The sequence below is a fragment of the Chaetodon auriga genome, chromosome 22, assembly GCF_051107435.1.
Source record: "Chaetodon auriga isolate fChaAug3 chromosome 22, fChaAug3.hap1, whole genome shotgun sequence".
Classification (NCBI taxonomy): Eukaryota; Metazoa; Chordata; class Actinopteri; order Chaetodontiformes; family Chaetodontidae; genus Chaetodon; species Chaetodon auriga.
The window spans coordinates 4,435,606-4,455,620 of NC_135095.1; the positions used below are offsets into that span (position 1 = coordinate 4,435,606).

At 41.6% G+C, this 20,015-nt stretch overlaps 1 protein-coding gene across 6 annotated transcripts in view; it reads right to left on the reverse strand.

Annotated features, from left to right (window-relative positions):
• The window catches only part of kcnc2 (potassium voltage-gated channel, Shaw-related subfamily, member 2), a 78,439-nt gene extending 64,567 nt beyond the window's left edge, over window positions 1–13,872 (reverse strand). For 5 of the 6 annotated variants that reach the window (XM_076721748.1, XM_076721744.1, XM_076721747.1 and 2 more), the window contains exon 1: window positions 12,692–13,871. In XM_076721748.1, coding sequence (XP_076577863.1) covers window positions 12,692–13,246 — 555 coding nt within the window. In that variant the 5' untranslated portion in view covers window positions 13,247–13,871. Of the gene's footprint in view, window positions 1–12,691 lie in introns of all 6 variants that reach the window. The other variant, XM_076721745.1, reaches the window with a different exon arrangement.
• Window positions 13,873–20,015: the final 6,143 nt, after the last annotated feature.

Below are 20,015 nucleotides of genomic sequence, written 5' to 3' on the forward strand. Positions count from 1 at the left end.
TATGTACGCATGTACGAAAACATAATGCCTCTGTCTACAGCTGGAGGGGTAACAAACTGTGGAGCATTGCAAGATACAGTTCAAACTGTAGCCACAATCCTCCTGTGTGATGCACTGATTGAACTCTCAGACAGTAGCACCATGGGATTGTAATTACTTGTTATCTGACCTGAATATTATATCCACTCCCCTTTTCACTTGAAGTCCCTCTGTTTGTCTGTCTGCCTCTCGCTCTGTCCATCTATGCTGTGTTGATTTGCCACCACATGTCCTCTAATTGAGCCCTGCTTGCTCAGTTGTGGCTGCACTAAACAGCAGATCCTCTTTAAAGCCCGTCTTTGAACCAGTGTAAATGATCAGTGGACAGAGCTGAAAGCCAGGGGTTGATCCAGCAGGGTAACCAGGCTTGCAATTTGCATCAGTCACCCACAAAAAAACAAAACAAAACAAAAAAAAAAGGGAACATCCAGTTCAATCCCATGCTTCGCTTCGTGGGGACAGAAAAATCGACACATTTTACAGCTTCAATCGCAACCAAAGCTGTCAAACAGGGTCAGCCCGCAACTAGTCATCATCATTACGAGATGACAACTCTCTCTGTGCAAATCGCACTCCTGTCGTCTGCTAGCTGGTGTGACATTTTCAGCCTCACCCTCATCTGTGTCTAGGAGTGCTATAAATGTGACCGTTGGCAGTTAAATAAGACGGTGTTGAGGATACAGTAAACACCTCCATGAAACTGTGGTCTGACCTTTGCCTGTGAAGTCTGGAAGGCTCTGTGGGTGCGTTCCTACCAAATCTGAGTTAATCTCAGCAGTGGGAAAGACTTTCTTCAATACTTACTCTCTGGCTCAAAGGAAAAAAAAAAAGTTTGAAGGCTGTGCAGTTTACCAGACTGCATCAGCATACAGTTGCTAAGTGACGGGATATCAAACCCTGTAGAGAGGTAGAAAACAGGATGTTTTTTTTTTTTTTTTTTTTTTTTTTTTTATCTAAAAGGCATTCATTTCAGCATCTGGAGAATGATAACTTTTTTCTGAAGAAAAAAAAGAAAAAAATAGGATAAAATGTTTTTGTAATTAACCAATTTCCAATGAGATTAATGAAGATTAACATACAACACTAATATATATTAATGTTGTTTAATCTATGCAACCCCAATGATGCACTGGAGGTTATATCATTATAACTGCATGTTCCCATGTGATGCTTAGAGCCGTAGACCCTCAGCTCAATCTATTAAGGACTGACTTAGTGATTTGCGGGTCAAAAAGCTAAAGTTAAAACCAGGTTCAATTTGGATGAAAGGGAAATGTAGGTCACATATGACCATATTTAACGACTATATTTCATGTTAAGGAGGTTTAACTGTATGTTGAAAGGCAGTTCATGAATTGAAACAATAGTTTTATGCATGGTCGAGTTTTCTCTACTAATTGGCACCGCAAGAGTTTCAGTATTGAGACTGAAATGATCCTTTTTTGAATACCTTTCTATGACAAATGTAATATAAACGTGTTTTTCCACAAAACTATTTTCTACATTTTGAAGCTGTACTAATGAATATTTCTAAATTATTAGTGGAATAAAAGACTACATTAAATGTTAAAGCTGTTGCTTGGAGTGAAAAAGACAAAAACAATTCACAAACAGACAATTATCCCATGACTCTGCAGTTCCTTTCAGCACTATGGAGCATTGTTCTTGCTTATTGCTTTGGATTTTTATGACCCGTAACTGTTGTGGTTCACTCTCACCACTCTGACCAACTCATATTCAGCCGTGACTTTTTCCAGTGGAAAAAAAGAAAAAAGTTCTGTTAATCAAACCCTACACTAGCTGTACACCACCCAATAGCAGACAGACAAGCTAGCTTGAGAATTTAATGCTAATGTCGTGTTGTGTTTAGAATTTGTTGCGTATGTGACAAGTTTAATAAAAGAAGTTCTCAAATGGTAAATGTTATCTAAACACATAAGCATGCACACAAAAACTCTGGCCAAACAAAAAATGAAAATTGGCAAAACAGTGTTATTTAAACCAGGAACTGTGTGATCAAAGACTAAGTAGGTAACAGATCTCACAGGTGTTCAGGTGTTCCACAGTTCATTCTTGACCTTGGAAACAGCAGGTGACGAACAATCTCAATTCAAAAATCAACTTATGTCAAAGGTTTAAACATCTACATCTACAGTTCCATGACAAGTGACTTCTGAGAAACTGCTGATGAAGAAAGAGCAACAGAGTCAAGCCAGTAAGCGGACCTTGGGTTCAAATCATTCTGCCAATTGTTTATATGTCTATTGGCTGGTAAATCACACAGAAAAATCAGTGCTTAGTGGGAAATTCTTGACAGACACACATTTCAATGTTAACAGAACCTCACATAGAATTTTCTTAATAAACTGCAAAAGCTATAAATTGAATTCTGAAATGCATTGAGCAATGTGGAAAAAAAAGCTGTTAAAGAGATTTAAAAGAAAATAATGGAAGCAACTTAACTCGCTCTCACTGAATTCATGCTGCACTCCGTAAGACAGCGACTCAGCCTCAGTCAGCCGACGGGGGCACAGACACACCAGACACAAATCAGCCTGAAAGTCTGACTTATTAATTACCTTTTAATGCATGAACATTGGGGTTGTGCAAATGGTGCCAGACAAAAGAACTTTCAGTAAATCCATTGTCCTTGGGAGGCGCTCAACCTTTTTGAGTGATTGGATGAGCATTAATTATTCAGCATTAAGTCCAAACAAACAGCACGTCTGTTACAGCTCGCATAAGGTTGGAGGCTCACACCAGGGCCCTTCCTGGCGGTCGACGGACAGTGAGACAGATGGAACACACCTTTAGCATGCATGACATCGTATCCATATATGCATGACACATAGCTCTTATCTAACCCATTCCTAAGTGCACTTCTGACTCTGAAGCGTATCTCTCTACTGTATAATCCAGTATCTGGCAGGGTGTTCTCCCACTGAGATGGACATCGGGGAACAAGACCTGTCTCCTTCTCTTTGATCCATTCCAGTTTCAGAAGCAGGCTTTGCAGTCTTAACTCACGGTGACATCAATTTCATTTGCAAATTGAGCAATAAAGCTCGTCCAATTAGGCGAACACTGAGTTGTACCACCACTGTGTCTTTCATTTTGAGGTACTGTCACACTGAGTCTTCACTCACATATTTCCACATATAAACACAACATTTTAACACTCAACATGATCTGAAGCCTAACCCAGCTGCTGTTCAGCTTTTTTTTCTTTTCCAAGGCGTGCACGTGTAGAAACCCAGCCTAGATAATAAAGGAGGAAGGTGGGTGGGAGTGAGTTAACAAGTGCATTACTCATATCAGATGCTCTGTTGAAGTAACACCTGTAGAAACCTGTAAAAAATGAGACATAGGGGAGCACTGCCATCATGGAAAAATCATACATGCACTCATGCTTCAAAATGCTTCATTCATAATCAAATGCATATCATGCCAACTGGTGTCCAAAGTCGTCACAAATTTGCAAAACTGAGCTTTCTGAGAGCAGAAAGCTTTTTTTTTCCTGCCTATTCCATCAAGGACGAAGAGATCTCCAGATCTCCATAGCAATGATTACCCACAATCCTTTACTCTTTTATCCTTGAAGGTGCCTGTACATCATCCCTCCTGCTCCTCTCACTGTTTCAACATTGTTAAACTGAAGAAAACACACTGATTTGTGTAATTACGACCAAAGACTTGGCCAAAGATTTTGAGACAAAAACTTTAAAAAGACAGACAGCAAGCAAAGGTGATAAAACACCTTCATAGAACATTATTCTTTCTTAAAACGAATTTCTAATTGCCCTGTGAATATTATACAACTACTACAAGATTTAAAAAGCCACATAAAGGGAAAGAATCCGTCATCGAGACAGAGTCTAAAGTCTCAGAGTAACGCCATCATCATGTATGCCAAATCTGGCACTTTAATCTACTACGCAATAATTTAAAAGTTCCTTTGCAAGAGAGAGAGAAAGAGAGAAAGAGAGAGTGAACATGTTCTTTGTTTCGAGTGTGTGTGTGTCTGTGTGTGAGGGAGTGACAGACAGAGAGAGCAAGGCCTGATGGGATGCTGTATATAGCTAACAACTGGGAGGCAACGGGTCCAATCATGCATACTGAACAAGTCTCCTTCATTAACTATCCAACAGGCCTCTTTCTTCATCCTTTGTATGCACACAAAGACACTTTCCTGCACTTTATCATTTTTATTGGTGGTGGATGCTCACTGTATCATCATATGAATTAATATCTGCTGTGGTCTTTATTGTGAATTAATAAAGTACAATAGCGATGAAACTGCATTAGAAAATGTTCACAAAAGTTAGCACGAACAGAAATGTCTGTGACTGGCTAAACCAAGTAGCAACCACGATAACTGAGTCAACGTGTGACTTAAAGGATAAAGGATCTGTAGTTTGCTGAGATCCCAGAAAATGCGACTTCAAAGTCTGTTAAGGCAAGATGATCACACAGGTTGCAAACAGGCTAACAGCTAACTTTAACCTCTACAAAAATAACCATTACTGCAAATGCAAGGTGGGCACACAATTGCATTAAGAGTCAAATCAGTTTACTGAGAGTCAAATCTGAACAGAAAGTCAACCTGTGGGCTGTTTTTGACAGCTTTGGTCATAATGTTACCATCTGGCTCCATTAGTTTGTGGGGGACTGTATTATGTACTTGCCACAAGTGACCAAAGGGGCCCATTTTAGAATAATGGCACATTAAGTTTCCCTTCATTTTCCAAAATTCTCTTGAATCAGATTGACTCATCTAATGGAATTTGACCACAATGTAGTGCAACAGTAGCACAAGTAGAAGGAGTCATGAAGTGAGTGAAGGGACATTAGTTACACAGAAATATCAAACAAACATTAGCTAATAGCAGTTTAATCATACTAGACCAAGTTTGGCTGTAACATCAAAACCCCTGAATGCACTGATCTGAACAAGGGTGCTTTTCACTGCTAATCAATTCTACTTTTAATTTGTAAGAGGAAGATTTTATGATTTCTTCTTAATGCCAGTCTTGCTTTAATAGTCATTAACTACTAACTCCAAAAATACTCCCTCACTGTGTAATTATGATCTCAGTGGTTAATTTAATATCTCATGTGTCTAATGTGTTCGCTGGATAATCATTCTTTCATTAAGGAAATATACACAACAGAACAGAAGTATGATCTGCCAAATGTTTGCATGATTGACAGGTGTTTCAGCCTCTTACAGTCAGCCATGGTGGTTGCTGTTTACCTTCACCGCTTCGGTCCTCACAGGCTTCCTCCCTTATGACCACAATTGGCTTTTGAAGCTATAGTGACTTCCAAGTGCCAGTTCCATACAGGAAGTTTGAACTTGCCCTCATACATGTACATATGAAGGAACAGGTGTTACATGTACATTTCTATACAGTCAGTATGCTTAAGTGCACGATCAGTGCACAAGACGTCACAGACAGCACGTTGCACAACTGACAGGTGATAAACGCAAACACCGCAGTGATGAGTGCTTAGCAACAAATACATCACCCAATGCTGAAAAAAGAAGCATCTCATCTCACACCTTTAACGGAACGAAAGCTGTGGAAAGTCTTCCACATACTAACTTCTCTCCTAATTATCACAGCCGTAGCCCTCCACACTACTCTGTACACTGAGCTATTATAGTCAACCAAAGCAGCACAGGATGATGATTGGCGGGGCAGATTAACGTGACTGGCAGCGGCTACAAACATGCCCAGTGGCGTGCCGTCACCGCCCACGCCCGGGCAGCCATTTGCCCTGCTCTCCTACCCAGCGTCAGGTCTGCTGCTGTTTACACGTCAGACTCTATTTACTCAGTGAGGCCTTGCCGTCTGTTTGCAGCGAATCAGTCGCATTTCCTGGCCTCCTACAACCTCAGACTCTGCACAACATGATTCAACGGGGCTATCAGATGAGGCAGGCAGGCCTTTGTGCACCTGTAGCTCCGAACACACAGGAACAAAAAGTAAAGATGCTGCAGCACTGCACCGTGTGTCACCTCTGACAGCAATAAGAAAGCAATTAAAGAGACATGCACACATGGATCAGTTGTGTTAGTGATGCTCCAACACCCCTTTTCTTGCATCGCTGCCTCAAAACTAACAAGCTAGCATGTAAGGTGTTACTGAGCAATAAGGGTTCATGGTCGAGCAGGTTTCTGAAATCAATCAGTTTCACAGACCGGACGGATCTGAATGAAAACAGGCTGTGGTGATGAGCGACGATGTTGCCATGACAACAGGCAGGCTGAGCATGCAGCCTGGCTTTGGTATCTTCAGGCGTGCGGCAGGCGGCACCCAGACGCTTTGGGTTTTTAACCTCTTTAGTGGAAGAAAGCAAGCTGCAGTCTCAGATGGGATCATGGGAGAATGGGGGGATGCGTGGGTGAGGGTGAGGTGTATGTGTGGTGGTGGTGTGGGGGGGGGGGGGGGGGGGACTACAAAGTCAGGCATAAGCTAAACCTCTGCCTCAGAGCTCAGACATGGGAAATGAAAAAGGTGGTGGGTGTTTTGTTTGTTACCATCCCAATCCAGCAATGGCCAACTACAGAGATATATGAGAGGGACAAACAAACAGATTAACACATAGTAGAACACATACACCTCCACACACACCCACACACAGAAAAAAAAACAGCTATATATCCTCAACACAATTATAAACATACAGGAAAATCAAGCAGAAACACTCACTCTTTCTTTCTCACACAGACAAGTGAACAAACCGACAACCGCTGTTAAAACACACTGCATGCAGATTAAAGAGGCAGCATTGAGAGTGAAGAGAGAACAGGATGGCTACAACAATAGAAACAGCGTGGGGAGCCAGAGAAACACGCCTGCTACCGCTGACTGCTGGCACATGAACACTCATAGATGAGTTAGTTAAAGGGACAGATGAGACTTTTGGGTTTTTCAGTAAACCTGGAGAAAGCAGCTCATGAAAGGCTTTCTGACAGCCACAGACAGCTGATCTCAAGTCAGTTATTATGCTGTTAACGAAGCTGCTGTTTAAGGAGAATTGTCATATTAGTTAGCATACACTGTAATTACAGGAAAAAAATGAGACCACGATGACGAGGACTGCTGCTCTGTCATGCAGTTAGTGCTACTGCCTCCCAAAATGAAGACATTTCCCAAAAACTCCTTTTGCAAAGAGGGTATTTTTGCGTGCCCTCCCCGCCTGATGCACTTCCTGTGTTTAACTGAAGAGTAGATTAAGAGCTGTTAACTTGTAAAAAATATTTTTGCAATATGCTTTCGCTAAACCAACCATTAGCTAGCAGTAGAAAGTCTGACAGCTTGTAATTAGACACTCTTTTTTTCAGTCATACAAAGATTTGGGTTATCAGACTTAAAAAGAATTTGCATGAAGGCACTGTAATTTAAATTCTCCTTGAGGGGCCATCGCATTTAACACATGATGTGATCCGTTTCTCTTAAAAGTATCCTGTGGAGTTTTGGACCCCTCGAATGCTATGGAGCACTTTTTTATGAGTGGGGCAACAGTTTGTGTGTCTCGTGTATGCGTCCAAGGACGCTTGTGCAAGTGCACACTGGTGGCGTGATTCACAATCCAGCCAATGGTTTCACACCATTCCGCTGATCGACAGGTGGCTGGAATGTTCAAAGGGTTGCAGCATGTGCCAGCAAAGGCAAAGAAAAAGACTGCTCGCTCGTCAAACATGGATGTAAACAATGTACGATTCAAACTTTGAAGAAAAATCAGCGTTTATGAGGAAGGAAATGCAAAAACTGAAATGTTTGTTAGACCTGGAAGAGACACATAACATGTACTGGTGAGCAGCTGTAACAAATGATTCAGTGATATCAACCATTTCCTGATGAAGTACTATATATAGTAGAGAATAATCCACCTAAACAGAGTTCACACTCTCTTTGAATTGCAGAATGAATGAAGTTAGCCTACTTTAATTTAGGCTAACACAAACCTTTGCAATGTCTTACATACATGTTGTAACAAGTATGATATGATTCAGAGCCTTTTCTGCAAATGGCGACCATTATATGACAATCAATGTTCAGCTGTGCATGATCCACCCATTCACCTTTTTATTCACCACCACACGAAGTTTAATGTCAGCTCTGCTGTTAAAGAGCACTTTACAGTTAATGCGGTTGCCTCTGTAGTGTCAGGGTCAAAGGTGAACTGTGTAAGAGGGCTGCGATTTCCATTGCATGGGTTACCAGGTTGAAATCACACCTTTCATTTCCACGGAGGATAATTCCACATTAGTCTCTCCTAACGCCTTGTCAGGGGGCGGATTAGTGTCCCCAAGGGCCTTTTTTTAGACGTGCACAGAGACACACGCTTGCTTTCACACTACACATCACCTCTCTTTTTCTCACACACAAACACTGAGCCTTTCTCTATGTAAGGGACTTGTATTAAAAGGTTAAGATGGCCTTTAATAAAAGAGGAAACATTCAGGCATCACGGAGGAGCAGCATCTCTCTGCATGCTGCCGCCGCAACACCGAACTGAGCCCTGATATGGCTGCAGGTGGAGCATCATCGCCATCAGGCAACATGGTTCACATGCAGGCAAAAAGAGGTTTGAAGGCACTTCTAGAAACAGATGCTTCTATGTGGTACTGGTGGCAGGGAAATGTGGCGTGACTTCATTTCTGTGTGTGCATACTGGGTGAGTGTTGGTGCAGGGAGACAGATGAATGCGTGCTGTAAACACAAGCATTCAGCTCCATCAACTCCCTTCTGCCAGTGAACCATCGCTGAAACTAACTCAATATTTACCTCTGATAAGTCCCCGCTAGTTCCTCTGTCAGCAGAGTAATCGCCAAAAAACACTTCCAAGAAATGACCAATGAAATTTGGTTAAGAGTACGAGGAACAGCAGATTTTGTCGTCGACAGTTTCCCGTTAAGAAGGAACTATTTTAAGCTGTGCTTGTAAAGTAACTGTCATGTAATGTTAACGTAACCTCAAATTGAGCTTTGGTGTAATGTGGTTTGAATATGATGCATTTTCTAATTGTTAAGTACACAACCTGGATCAGCATTTCTTTCACACACAAAGACAAATCCCTGCCCTCGTCCTTGCTCAAAGTTTGTTGATGGATTATGAGAGGAGGACAAGTGATATGGGACAAGGTCAATGCCAATACCACCTTCACCACACACACACACACACACACACACACACACACACACACACACACACGCGCCCTCCTCTTTTGCCTCTGGAATTGGCCGACGGACGAAACAATTAAAGACTGGTTGGATCAACAGGCCAAACTGATCACTGATGACTCCTCACAAGAATTCAGGGAATACTGTAACTCCAGGACAATCATCCATTCAGTATTTATCAGATTCATATCTCCAAATTTAATTTTTCCAGAAAAAACACTAAATCTGCATCTTTATGGCATCTTTAACGAAGGGGATAGTTAATTCAATTCTTCTCGTATGACAAGATGTTGATTCCCATAAAATATATACTGTACAATGGAGTCCCCCTCTCTCTGACACTTCTTCCCTTCCTCGTCCAAATCTCTTATAAAAGTCCATGCAGTCCTGTTCAAACAGCTACCCGTAGACAATGAAGAGGAGGAATGATGTAACCACAGCAGAAATGAAACCAATGCTGTTTCTGTTGCTAAATTACATTATGCTCTGCTTGTTGTGGCATCAAAAAAAGGTCTACTCACATTTAACAGTTGAGGAACAGAGTTTGGTCTGACAAGATGTTTGTTCCATCTTTATCAAAGAGAGGTAATGATACTGCTCTGATGCAGGAGAATTTCTTCTTCCACTGTATGTAGCACTGATACAGGACGAATGCACGTATGAAATAGTACTTTGTGGTAGCAGCTGAGAGACAAATAAAGGATTAAAAAAAACTGATAATTTACACTGCTTTTCTTTGATTGTGAATCATACGCTTTTTTTTCCCAGATCTGTTTTTGCCAGGTCAAATGTCTTGGAAACAACATTCACCATGGCCATTCATAGTTTAATAACCAATTTCACAAAGCAGTTCGAGGCTAGATCCTTTGAAAGGAAAGGCCGAAGGGAAGACTGCCATGAACTACAAGTTAGACTTAACATAATGGACCAACATCAGGAAGAATTAAGCTCATAAGAAGATAATCTTACCCTGAAGTCTCAGGTGTGATAGATTAAAAGCTTGCAGTGAAAACTTTTCCAGGCTTTTGTGTGATTTAGGATGCTTTCAGACTGTCGGGAGCATTTTGGCAAAACTACACAAAGAGCTGCGTTGGTGGAAGCTGCTACAGGGCACAGGTGGTCAAACATTAGATCGGAACAGTTTTGGGAGGGCTCATCACAGCAACAATCAGTTTCTCCTGAACAGTATATTAGGACAATGCTAAGGGACACAATGCACCTTATTCTAACTGGTTTGTGCACATATTTACCACAGCTTGTTGCTGAATGCTTTGGTTAAAGTAAAGCTAGGCTAAATTCTGTTTGCTGTGCAACACTGCTTTAATTCCCTAAAGCCTTGTTCTGGCATTTTTTGCTGCAGTGTCACTGTTGGTTGGACATGGCCAGAGTTGGGGGCTTTAGCGTCCTATGAAGATTTAAAGGAATAGCTCAACATTTTGGGAAATTCTCTTATTTGCTATGGCCACCAATAGAAATAGCTAGCCTAGCTCTGTCCAAAAGCAACAAAGTCAACCAACCAGCACCTCTAGAGCTCACTAATTAACACCTTATATCTCATTTGTTTAATCATTACAAAAACCAAAGTGTAAAAATGACATTGTTTGCTGTGGTTTTATGGGTTGTTGCTAAGCTAAGCTAACTGTCTCCTGGTTGTAGCTTCATGTTTAGCAGATGGCCACGAGTGGTACTGATTTTTGATTTAACTCTCAGCAAAAAAGAAGTGTATATACCAAAATGCAGAACTACTCCTTTAAAAGCTGTTTTGCAGGGTTCAGAGGCTGCAAATACCAAATACTTTGTTTTGTTTTGTTTTTTTTTTAGGTGATATTAGCAAATTGAAATATATAAAGAATATCACTGCAAACAAAATATCACCTTCCAGATCGTCAAGTGAAAATTCAATTTCCAAACACTACTGCAAGGGCGTATTGGCCCTCAAAAGAAAACACTCCATTTAATCATTAATCAATCATAAACTGTACAGCAGAAAGCCACTGCAGCGCTGCTCTCTTTCAGGCAGTATCACCTCTGGCCACACCCCAGTCAGTGATGTCACAGCTGCTTCTCTGCCATTGACAGCGGATATAAAACATCAGCAAGAGCCTTCTTCCTTTTCTTACTTAGTGTTTAAGCATATCACAAAAAACCCTCATCAGTCAAGCTAATTAAACATTTTAGCTTCGACACTTGTGTATTCGTTTGCATCACCTGCTACAACGACATGCTGTCTGTGACATCATGAAGGCATTTGTGTGGCTGCTTTGCATTAATTTCCATTCACACAACGTGACATCACAGCCAGCAGTCATTCACTCCTGTGACACATCCGTCTGCCAGTGAGGGATCTATTTGCTGTCCATTATGCAGAATTCACCTGCAGCCTAAGGCGAGCTTAGCGGAGCCCCTGTCCGTCACTGACAGCGGGGACTGAAAATGAAAGGTGACTCGACTTTACAGACTGCTGCTTTGATATGCTGATATGAAGTCCATTCAACACGCTGCATTTGTACTACTCCAAATCGTCTCATGAACAGCTAACTAGCATCATCACATGCACATCAGTTTTATCAACTGGGATGTCTAATCTCAGCATGCGTGCTTTTGTTCTGCACTCATCCCAGATAAAACTTTACAGGTGTGCCCAAGTGTAAAAAAAAAAACATGATGATGATCAAAAATGAATGACAAAGTGTACATATCTCATACTCCCAGCACTGCAATCCTTCTGGAAAAGATAAAATCCCACACATTTCTTTTGTGTTTATCAGAAATTGAGGATTTCTGGGATTCAGATTGGAGCAGACAGGACCGAATGTGATCTAAATGGCTAACACATGCTCCGAGTGTTGAAATGACATTTCTAGAGCTGTAACCCAATAAACAAAATCTTTCAACAGGAACAATGGAGTAACACAGATAAAGGATGCATGGCTAAAAAAAAACAGCATCAGAGTGCAACAAATGTAGGCTATAGCTTGTGTTTGGCACAGGCCTATACACCTAAAATACACTGCAGCTCGGAATATCCATCCTGACCGTGTTAACACCTTGTTTTCTTATGACAAGTGGAAAAAATCTGTTTTTTTGGAAGTGATAATTGCACCTGTTCCCAACTCAGGCTCAAGAATAAGTGCCATCATCTTGAAATGAGTCAAAATGAAGCAATTACTTCATTAGAGAAATAAAATAGGTCAATAACCAAAAAGGAAAAGGTTGGAAGGAAATCATCTGACACGACTGCAAGACATGTCACATCTCAGAGCTATTAAGTTTTTGAGACTTTATACCAACTTTTACATGACTTTCTTTGGTCTTTCTGGGAGATTTTTGGTTAAAATCGCTTGTTTAAATGGGGATTTTATAGCGTGTTTCTGTGAATGAAAGGAAGGTGGGAGGTGAGGTGTGATGTGGGGGTTATTGTTTATGTTTGGCGAGCCCCAGATGCAGATGCGCCCTTACCCTCGCCGCCCTGGAGGAGTAGGGATCCTCGAATAGATTCCAGATCACCGGCTGCCACTTCCTCCACAGGCTGACATTGCCGTCAGCAGCCACATCCTCAATGCCGAGCCTCTTCCCTATCTCGTCGTCCTCGTCCCCGTTGTCCACGTTGAGCTCGAAGACGTCCAGAGCCTCCTCAGCGTCCCGATGCTGCCGGTATGTCATCCAGCAGCAGGGCTCCACGTCCGTCTCATCGATGCCCCAGAAGGAGAGCTCCTCCTCGAACAGCGGTCCGCACACATCCGCCGGGCAGTGGAGTTTCCCGGTGCGGTAGTAGTTGAGCACGTAGGCGAAGACACCCGGGTGGCGGTCGAAGAAGTACTCGTTTGTCCGCGCGTTGTACTCGATGAAGCCGGGGACTTGTTGCAGCTGATCCAGCACGGAGTCGATGTCCGAGTCGGAGGCGAGCAGGGCCAGTCGCGTCCCCGGCAGGGTCTTCAGGGTGGTTTTGTAGGTTTCGTGCCTGGTGCCCCCGACGTTGAGGATTATCCTCTCGTTGTCGTCAAACTTGCCCATCGCTCTGTATCAGACATGACTTGATGGAAAGCGGGGGAAGTTGGCGAGTGCAGTCCGGAGGTAACGGCGAGCCCGACGCGCACACACCCACAGTCCTGTTCAAAAAAGCTCCAGGATTTTGGCCGTGGTGCGCAGCATCTCCGATTTCACTCATCCGACGCTTTCGTGGCTATTTAGAGGGCCGAGGAGGATGTCCATAATTTGTTTAGGAAGGTTTCGGGGAGGCGGAGGTCGTCGATTTGTAGCCCACAATCCCTTCAGACAGTCAGCGCTCGGAGTGTTGAATGATCTCAACCGGTGGCTCCAAACAGACTGCGCTGCTGCTGCTGCCGTTGCGCGTCTCCGGCGTCCCTGCCCTCTCCAAGACGCACAGCCGCTCGTCAGCGTCGGGCTCGTTACTCCAAAATATGTAACGTTTCTTTCAAAAAAGTAATGTCGCTTCTATACTCATCACTCCACGGGGAAAGCCAACCCATTACAAGTCTTTTCAGTTACACTTCATTGTCGTTGTTGCTGCTTTACACAATCAGAAGTTGGCTTTCAGGGAGATGAATCAGCGCTCATCTCCGGTGCTGCTGTCACGGTCATAGCTCGACTGAACAAGCAATAGAGGAGACAGAGGCATCCTGAGACAGGCATTTTGCTCCTTTTATGCTGCTTTAGTAAACTGCAACAACCAATCAGGAAAGTGATTTGGGGAGCTGAGAAATGATAGGACTGAAAATGTTCATTTTAATCGGAGCAGCTAATTTAATTATGAAGAACTAACTCTCAGATGACTTAGAAATAATTAAAGGCAGGGACACCAAGAAAAGCTGTGTTATAGTGTGATTTCAGCTTTTCATCCTTCAGCAGGTCATATTAAGAAGACTAGCTCGCAGCATCTTTTGTCTGTTTTCATCCTGAAATGATTTCAGTGGGTCTGATTCTTACCTTGCGTTACAGGTTCAATTCATCAATATATTCTAATCAGAATATGGGATTTCACATATATGTATATTCACCAAGAGAGGAAGCTATTCCTCTGAGTGTTACAGAATGAGGGAACAGCACTGCCTTGTGTTTTCAGTATTCCACCTCCTTCCACATGTGTGTATAAATAATGTGCATACGTGGCTAAGACGGAAATTGTGTCGTCTGCTGTACTCTGATACTCATGTTTAAGGTCATTTTTCGAGCCAAAATGCCAAAAACTGAGTTTGTACTGAGTATATGTCAGCTCTGGCTTTGGAAAATTCTGATTTTTTTTCTTTCTTTTTCTGCAATTTTATGGACAAAACAATTGATAAGGGTGAAAATAAATGGCAGATTAAATGAGAAACTAATCATTAGTTGCAGTCACAGTTTAAAGCATTAACACACAAATATTATTAGTATATAAATAACATACAAGTGTTATTATTACAAAGGTTAGAGGTAAACATAACAATATTAGTGATAATAATATTAATAATTAATTAGTATTCAAGAGGCAGTAGTAGTAGTTTGGTTCCGCTATTTGAAGTAGGTCCTTAAGAAACAACAATGCATGTATGAACAAACATCAAATCTTACCAAGTCAACAAAACCAAGAGCTTAATCCTAAATGAAGAGGAGATTGGGGTGGTGGAGGGAGCTGCTGTGCCTCCTGTCAAATGGCATTGGCATGAAGGTACCAGCAGAGTAGAAGTGAAAAGTGTCAGGTTCCAAAGGCCATGCTGTACACCTGCATGAATATGATTTAATGATACAAGTCAGCTGGTAGCCAAGCAGGTGAAGAATGAATCTCTGATGGCGAAGCATGAAGGAAGCAGCTGATGCAAGTCAGATTTCAGTGCTCTGACTGAACTACTGCAACACCCCATTAATAATAATGCTTGTAGAATTAATGGTAGCAGAGGCCGTATCAGTAGTCACGCTGACAATAGAAGTAGGCTGTAGTATAATAGCAGCACTCGTTATAGTAGATGCATGCAGGGCTGCAGTAACCTGCTAGGAAGCCCAAGAACACAGATTAGCTCTGGTCCCACCCGCCACAAACACGTGACCCCAACAAACACACTCAACATGCACTCCAATGCATTGGTGGAGGTAACAACATCAGTCCTCAAGGGGGCGATATAGAGCTGATCCAAATGTGTCTCTGCGACAAAAGGGTTAAACAAACTCACTCACACTTATGTGGACCGTGTCTGTGCTCTTAGTCCATTTGCAGGTTCACATGCCTCTTGACAAATCATGCAAGTGTTGGTTCAGGACTAAACTCTTTGTTTATCCTCCCAACAGATAAATAAATCTTGGTACAAGTTAGGAAATGTGTGAGAGAGAGAAACACAGGTTTAGTAGATAAGAGCAGAGACGCAGTTGTCTACCATAACGTACGAGAAGGAAAGAGTGACATCTTTAGGGAATCTAAGCACAGCTCAATCAACGAGGAGACGCAGCAGGCAGCGTGCCTATAATTACATGCATCATTATTCCCTGATGTAAGGCTGCTTTGTAAAACTGCAACCTCTGAGTAACCTAATTACTCATTACTTGTTTTGACCAAATCTGCTGAGAAAGAGATCTATTTGTGGTTACAAAGTCGGGGTTTTAAAATGGGAATCAGGAATGAATGAAGTTTCTTTTTAATAACCTATTATCGTTTTTTAAATGATCGATTTTGTTTTGGTATTAGCTACGCTGACATATTTTAGTCCAAATCTGAATGGCTCCTCAGCATTTCACAATGAATTCATTAGGTCTAAAGTAGCAGAGGGAACTGGTCTCCAGTCCCAACTAAAGTTAATTAATTTGTCCATCTATTAATTGCCTCACACTGTAGTGACAGATACAGAGGAAATTTCCATTTAGTGACAGCTGTTCACTCCTGTTGCTAACATAGTAATCTGACTGTGGATGCAGCGATGCGAGATCGTGCTTTTAAGAGATGAGTAGCCACAAATCTGGTGACTTCTTCCAACAACGCTATGTGTTGAGTCCTTGTGATTAGTGATGATAAGCCCTGAGCACAAATTACAGGTTGTATTTTGATATGGAAATTAACATGTGGGTGGGTCTTAGGGTCTATTTAGTCAGGTTCCATTAAACTACAGTAAAACAGCTGCTGTGGCTCCATCCAAGTTTCATCTGATCACAAAGTGATCAGCAACAGTCCTGTGTCAAGCTGGAAGGCTGACACCTCTCAGACCATGGTGATGTAGCACTTGCTTGATTCAATCTAATGCATGCAGTCAAACAAGGTCTATTTCTAACAGAGAAGTTATCAACTGTGCTAAATCATAATCACTTACAGGACTTTAAGAGGCAATCTCATAGAGCTAATTGCTTTGTTTCCACAACAAAATATATAAAATAATGTAAACTTTGTTTTTTTTATGTGACAAAGTACATTTACCAATCAACCTGTCACCAGTAACAAACAGTTTAAGAAATCACTGAATTGCCAATGGCCATGATGTAGGATAAATGCACCTTACAGGTGTATGGAAACATTTGACCCAAACAGGGACCCTCCCTGCAGCTACCCTGATGTTACACATCAAAACAACATGTTCAGTGCTCTATGTAATTGCAATTATGGTATGTGGATTTGGCTTCAATTCACATCACATCAATTACATTTTCAGTGTAGTTTCAGGACAGGATCAGCCTTACTGGTGTTCTTCCTGATCACCAACAGAGGTCAATGTAGGTCATACGTTACCTGAAAAAACACCTACTGTGGTGACATTACTCATTTTCCACAATCTGCTACCTCCCATTTCAATTTAAATTGAACCAGCTGGTGAGTTTTAAAATTGGGGTGTTGAGGCCTTTTAATGTTTTACTAATGAGGCCATTCATCAGAGAAGATGAAGTATTTGGGACTATAGTGGGTCAAGACGGTCCTTGCCTATAAACAGCCATCCTTGTACTGACCGATACAGGAAGCAAATAGGATTCAGAGTCTCTTCTCCCTCCCCGTAATATCTTCACTAAAAATAGAGCAGCCAGATTGCTGATCTTTATCGGGAACTGGAGAGTAGAAAAAAGGAAAAGTCTATTGGAAAACCAAGGTCCTTGGCCAGTCCATTTTCCCCAAGTAGAGCCAGAGGATCGGTCCCAGGGGGGGCTGAAGGCGAGACAGGCAGCCTTGGCTGGTTTCAATTCAGGTTCACAATAGCATCAATCAGAAATGCAAGAATAGGGCATGATGTAATTATGTTCAATGTGTTCTAAGTAGAGGATTTTGTAAAAAGAAAAGCTATCTCCATTGTGTTATTTCAAGCAATATTACACAGGAATAAATGATGCTTGATAAAAGGAAAACCTAATCCAGGCTAAAGTAGAGGACAGGATTCTACAAATTCATTACAAGAAGCTGGAATTGATACAGAAAATACTAAAGCAATGGGGCAGAAGACTTTGCGGTCAGTAGAATAAAGACCATGAGTAAAAGATTGCATCATAGTTTGAATTTCACAGAAATTAATTGGATGATGATGAATACTATTGAAATGTATTCCTTTCACCGAACGGCAGAGCAGCGACCTTGTCAGACAGAGGCAGGGAGAGTTTTCTGCCCTTTCAGTCTGAACTTTCTGTACCGTCCTGCAGACTGTCTGCTGGGTTTATATCTGATGAAGCACAATACCTCTGCCTCCCTCCCAGAGGTCTGACAACACAATCCTGCTGACTTTGAAGACACACAGGAACCAAAAGGACAGTGCTTTGTCTGAAACCTATAATAAAAACTCCAATACTGACAGAAAAATAAAAGGCTTAGATGTTGATATCTCATTTCTATATGGCATGCTGACTACACTAACATTTACCAACATTTTTCCAACAAATCATAAAAAAAAAATACATCACATCCGGTCATGACCACTTTTTTTAAAGGGGTACTCCATTGTTTTAGTACAGCATTCCATGAAACTGGAAGACTTAGAAGAGGCAGACAGAACAAAGACAGTCAAAATCAAACCATCCTGAGTTTTAGTCCCAAGAATGGGACAAGCTGCAAAAATGCACAATCCTCCATTTCCCAAAATGCCCCTCAATGGCATCTTTTCTCTCAAGTCTCTCTGCCTGGTAAAGGTCCACCTCTTTCAAACACCGTGCCACGTTTTTGTAACGCAAGCTTTCTTGCAATTGCAATTATCGCAACAAGCCCAATACAACTCTGATGACATCATCAGAGGTAAAATCGGGGTCTGGAATCTGTGAACGTTCCCAACTACAAAATTTAAAAGGTACTTTGTGGAGTTTTCTTTCAGACAAATTATGTTTACATTCACTGTTTTGTAATTAATGCATTTCCTATCTCAATAATCATTTGCAAAGCTGGCTCTTTCAATATTTTGAAATCTGCACCCTGAGTTTTGCCAGTTCAGTGTTTTTAATGTGAGCATTAAAATGACCTCAGTAGAAAGATAGTGCTGGCATTTGCAGCATCCCAATACAGCTCTCAAATGGCTGTAGAAGAGTGAACAGTAAACAGTGAAGCTGATGTGATGAAATTACACTGGATTGCATGCAATATTGGTATATCACAGGTATGTCAGAGAACTATCGGTATCGGCGCATGTTGTCCATTATGCTGCCCTATGAAATTTTACCGAACGTAATGCAAAATTTATACTCCCTAATATCAGTATTGGCATCAGACCCAAAAATCAGGTTTCGGTCAGGCTCTGCTCCATATAGTCTGACGTTTTATCAATCAAAATTAAACAGCTCTTTGTTCTCCAACCCTTCCATTTACATTATCCAGATTAAGGCAGGATAACCAAGAACATTTGGGGAATAAAGCAATGAAGTCCATCAGAGAGGCAATTACTGCAGCTAACAATTACAGCCAAGTCATCAAAGAGCATGTAAACTGTGTGTATAAGCATATAAAGCACCCTAAAGATTTCAGCCCTTCCACATAAAAACACTTTGTAAACACTTTAACACCCTTGAGAATGTTTTTTTTTTTTTGGGTGTGTGATTAGAAGTCCAGTGTAGCCCTGAAGGGAGTGGTGAAGGGAATTAGTTTTCCCTTCTTCTTTTTATTTATTTCTTTAGCAGCTCGTGCAGGCTCTGCCGCACACTTCTAGCTCCATTCACAACCATGGAGTACAATAAAAAAAACGCAGCATCCTGCTAACCACGGGCCCTTGGATGGAATTAGACAGGAATCCCAGTGGAAGAAAACTGAGCTGATTAAATGTTGCCTTCCTAATTGAGAGAGCCAAGCTAATTTGTGATGAATCCCAGATCTTTTTTTTCCTCCACTGCATGAGAGGAAGTCATTAATAAACTCTTTATGTCTAATTATAAGTTGTGACAAGAGGGGGTGGTTTACTTCACCGGGATACTTTGGAGAAGTTCTCCAGACTACTTCAATTTCCCTGGAATTAACAAGGAGTGGAGCTTGTATTTCAGTTCGATGTTAATCACACACTATTTTAATGATTTTCTAGACAATCCTTCAATTAACCCACTTTTATATAATGTATATCAAAAATAAATGCAAACGGAGTATTTAATATTAAGTAGATAAATACAGTATATGTATAACGACGTGCCCTTGCCACCCAGTGCACAGTGTCGGACCTCCCTTACCTGATTGCCTTTGCTGTAGTTGTGTTCCTGTGGCGCCATCTGCAGGATTTACAGGGAACAGCATCAACACTTCAGCTTCCGTCCACTTCAGGCATCAATCACACACTCTGCAGCAGACTGTGTAAGTGCAGGTGCAACGTGGTGTGTGTTACAGTATCCAGGTGGAATATGGTAACAGTTATTCATCAGAATA